The 4,298-nt window shown below is 42.3% G+C and overlaps 1 protein-coding gene across 1 annotated transcript; it reads left to right on the top strand.

Moving 5' to 3' along the window:
• The first annotated feature begins 976 nt into the window (after positions 1-976).
• LOC105767039 (uncharacterized) lies at positions 977-1,576 on the top strand. The gene has a single exon (XM_012586571.1). It carries the CDS (start codon positions 977-979, stop codon positions 1,574-1,576), a length of 600 nt encoding a protein of 199 aa, XP_012442025.1.
• The last annotated feature ends 2,722 nt before the right edge of the window (positions 1,577-4,298 follow it).

Below are 4,298 nucleotides of genomic sequence, written 5' to 3'. Positions count from 1 at the left end.
CCCACACTGTACTGATACTGAATAGGGCTCGGGCCTATACTGTTACTACATGTTATATGCTAACTATTTGGTAGAGGATTACACACTGAGTTTCGTAAACTCACCCTCTTCTTTTAACTGTGTAGGTAATCCATAGTCATAGGTGATTCGGTGCTGTGAGGGACTTGGAGGTGGCCACACAACTGCTATTGTTTGCACTTGCTTTTATTTTTATTCAATTTATAAGTCGGGTTTTGTTTTTGTAATAAGGCCTTTAAGTTGGTTTAAATTTTTAATTGGGCTTTTACTTACATATTTTAAACTGCTAGATAGGAGAAGACGAATTTTTAAAATAATTACTGTTTTCAAATACATGAGTTTTAAACAATAGAATTTAAAGATTTGAAACTTCCACTATTTCAGACCAACGTATTAAAACAATATCAGATAACAAGACAAACGTTTGTCTAGTTGATTTGTTAAATAATTAATAAAGGGGTTTATTTTAAGCTTAAAAACAAATTTTTACCAACAAGTTAATTTTTCGAAAGACACTTCAGTGTGACACATCAGATTCGACCATAACGTTTAGGTCGGGTTTGGGGTGTTACATTTAGTGGTATCAGAGCCAGGTTACAAAACTCAACTGTGGAATGGATTTTGAAAATATCTGTAATTTTTGGAAAATTATTCTTAAAGTGTTTTGGAAGGTTTACAAGTGTAGTACACCGAGTCTCTAACTCCGAATCCATAAGTTTTCTTTATACCGTAGACTGCTTGAACTGAAATACGCTGAGAGATTACTATAGATAATAAGACTGTACTGAAACTCTTTAGTTAGAGTAAACTGAGACTGTAGGAAGCTGGAAACTGCAGGGAGACTTTGATTTGCGGAAATAAAACTCTGATTACTCCTTTTCATAAGGCATCTGTTAATAATTACTAGAATTACTAACTAATGCATAAAACTTCATAAACAGATAATACATTGCTAGATATGAGCACTAGAGGCACTCGCGGTAGGGGTACTCGAGGTCGCGATAGAGGCCGAGGAAGTGCTAGGACTGGGTCTTCGGCATCAGGCCACATGCCTAATATTGGGGCTAGGGAAGCACCAGCTTCATCGGTGACTGAAACGAGATCATTCAATCAAACGGCTGAGGATGATGCACTATCCCAAGCTATGCTCCGTATTCTGGAAATGGTCGCAGGGACCAGTACTGGTGCTGTAGGCCATGGGTCGATTTCAAAACGACTCCGATTGAATGGAGCAAAAATTTTTAGGGGTATTTCTGGGGTAGCCCCTAATATGGCTGAATACTGGTTAGAAGCCACAGAAAGAATAATGGATGACCTCGATTGCACTTCTGAGCAAAAACTAGAAGGTGCAGTATCCTTACTGCAAGACGAAGCCTGTCGGTGGTGGCTTACTGTGCGAGAGGGTACTCAGACTGATCGGTTAACGTGGGATTTATTTAAGGCGGCGTTTCAAGGAAAGTATATGGGCGCAAGTAATGTGGAAGCCCGAAGAAAGGAATTTTTAAGTTTGATCCCGGGGAATAAAACTGTGGCTGAATATGAGGCGGCGTTTCTGTGACCGAGTCATTATGCTCGTGGGATAGTGGCAACTGAATATGAATGTTGTGTACGATTTGAGGATGCCCTCCGGGATGCGTTGCGGGTATTGATAGCTCTACAGAGGGAGCGAGATTTTGCTGTCCTAGTTGAAAAGGAAAAAATTGCCTAGGATGTGAAGCCCTCTGAGCACCAGAACCATGAGAAGGATAGGGGCAGATATAAGAGGGATTCAGAGCCCTCAAGTTCTTTTGGAAGGCCTAAAAAGGAGGCCAAGTTTGATGGGCCAGTCCGAGCTGGGGTTTCTGTTGCAAGACCACAGCCTTGTGTTGATTATGGGAGACATTATTTGGGTGAGTGCTGGAAGAAGATTGGGGAATGCTTCAGATGTGTGTCTAGGAGCATCAAGTTAAGGATTGTCCTCAAAAGCCCATTCAGATGCAGGCTATAGGTCAGGGTTTTGTTCAACCAACGAGAGGTGGTCAGCAGCGACCGAGAGGCCGTGGGCAGGTTAGAGGTGAAAATGGTGTGGGATGAGGTCGTTGAGCGCAAGGTAGAGGTCTGGTAATATTGGGGCGAGGCAGCCAACACTGGTCTATGTTGCTCATCACCGAGAGGATGGTGATGCTCGAGATGTTATAACCGGTATGTTCCTAATTTATAATGTACCTTACACTATTCTGATTGATATAGGGTCTACGCATTTATACATTGCATGCACTGTGTCTGGCACCTTGGGTTTCATGTGTGAGAATACTGTTAATGAGATGACTGTGTTTAGTCCACTGAGACAGTCTATAAGGGTAGACAAGTTGTTCAGAGATGTGCCCATAGAGGTTTAAGAAGTTATATTTCTAGCAGATTTGATGGAGCTACCGTTTGGTGAATTCGACCTAATCTTGGGGATGGATTGGTTGGTTAAACATCGTGCAAGTTTGGATTGTGCTGCTAAGCGTATGATATTAAAGACTACTGAGGATGAGGAGGTGGTTGTGATTGAGGAGCGAAGGGACTTTCTGTCTAATATGATCTCTACATTAAGGGCTGGAAAACTGGTTCAGAAGGGTTGTGAAGCGTTTTTAGCCTATATTGGTGCATTTGATTCTGAGGGCCCTTCTGTTGGAGATATCAGAACTCTTAAGGATTTTTTTGATGTATTTTCTGATGAGCTCCCTGGGTTGCCTCAAAGCCGCGAAGTTGAATTTGGAACTGAGCTCCTGCCAGGAACAGCCCCAATGTCCATCGCCCCTTATAGGATGGCACTGAAAGAGCTGGTGGAATTAAAAGCTCAAATCCAAGAACTGTTAGATCGAAGATTCATTCGACCTAGCATGTCTCCGTTGAGAGCACCAGTGTTGTTCGTAAAGAAGAAGGATGGGACCATGTGCATGTGCATCGACTGTCGGTAATTGAATAAACTGACTATCAAGAATAAGTATACTTTGCCGAGGATAGATGATTTATTTGATCAGTTACAAGGACTTTCAGTGTTCTCCAAAATATATCTTCATCCTAGGTACAATTACCTGAGAGTTAAGGAGGTTGATGTGTATAAGACTGCGTTTAGAACTAGTTATGGTCATTATGAGTTCCTAGTGATGCCGTTTGGGCTGACGAATGCACCACCTGCCTTCATGGACTTAATGAATCGTGTATTTCAGCCTTACCTGGATCGATTTGTGGTGGTCTTTATAGACGATATCTTGGTGTATTCGAGAACCGAGGGTGAACATGATGCTCATCTCTGAATTGTTCTGCAAATTTTAAGGGAGAAACAGTTGTACGCTAAGTTCAGTAAGTGTGAGTTCTGGCTGCGAGAAGTGACATTTCTGGGTCATGTTGTATCTGCCGAGGGGATTAGGGTTGATCCTCAAAAAATTAAAGTCGTACAGGATTGGAAACCACCTAAGACCGTATCTGAGATTCAAAATTTTCTAGGTCTAGCAGGGTATTATAGACGTTTTGTTGAGGGGTTTTCCTTGATTGCTGCACCTCTGACTAAGTTGTTGTGTAAAGGGGTACCATTTAACTAGACTGATAGGCAGCAAGAAAGTTTTGACTGAGGCCCCTGTCTTGATACAGCCAGAGTCTGGGAAGGAATTCATTATCCACAGTGATGCATCACACGTGGGTTTGGGTTGTGTACTGATGCAAAAGAGTAAGTGGTTGCTTATGTGTCTCGTCAGCTTAAGCCTCACGAAGCGAATTTCCCTACTCATGACTTGGAGTTAGCCACAGTGGTATTCGCACTAAAAATTTGGAGGCACTATTTATACGGTGAGAAGTGTACTATCTACACAGATCACAAGAGTCTTAAATATCTCATCACTTAGAAGGAGCTGAATCTTAGGAAGCGAAGATGGATAGAGCTGCGTAAGGATTACGATTACTCGATTGAGTACCACCGGGTAAGGCTACCGTGGTAGCGGACGCACTGAGTCGTAGGCCTATATCTAATTTGAGAGCAATGTTTGCTCATCTTAGCTTGTTTGATGATGGTAGCTTGTTGGATGAGCTGTAAGTTAGATCGACGTGGACTGAACAGATTAAGGATAAACAGTTGTTGGATGAGTCACTGGTTCCTCGTTTTCGACAGGTGGAGAGTGGGGAATCTTCAGATTTTGGGTTGAAGAGTGAAGGAGTACTGTGCTTCCGTAGGAGAGTCAATGTACTGAGGGATAATGATTTCAGGTAGTCTATACTGTGAGAGGTGCGTGTAGTCCTTTTGGTATACATCTCGACGG

This window comes from Gossypium raimondii, chromosome 5 (assembly GCF_025698545.1).
Source record: "Gossypium raimondii isolate GPD5lz chromosome 5, ASM2569854v1, whole genome shotgun sequence".
In the NCBI taxonomy this organism is placed as follows: Eukaryota; Viridiplantae; Streptophyta; class Magnoliopsida; order Malvales; family Malvaceae; genus Gossypium; species Gossypium raimondii.
This window is presented reverse-complemented; position numbering and strand designations above follow the sequence as displayed.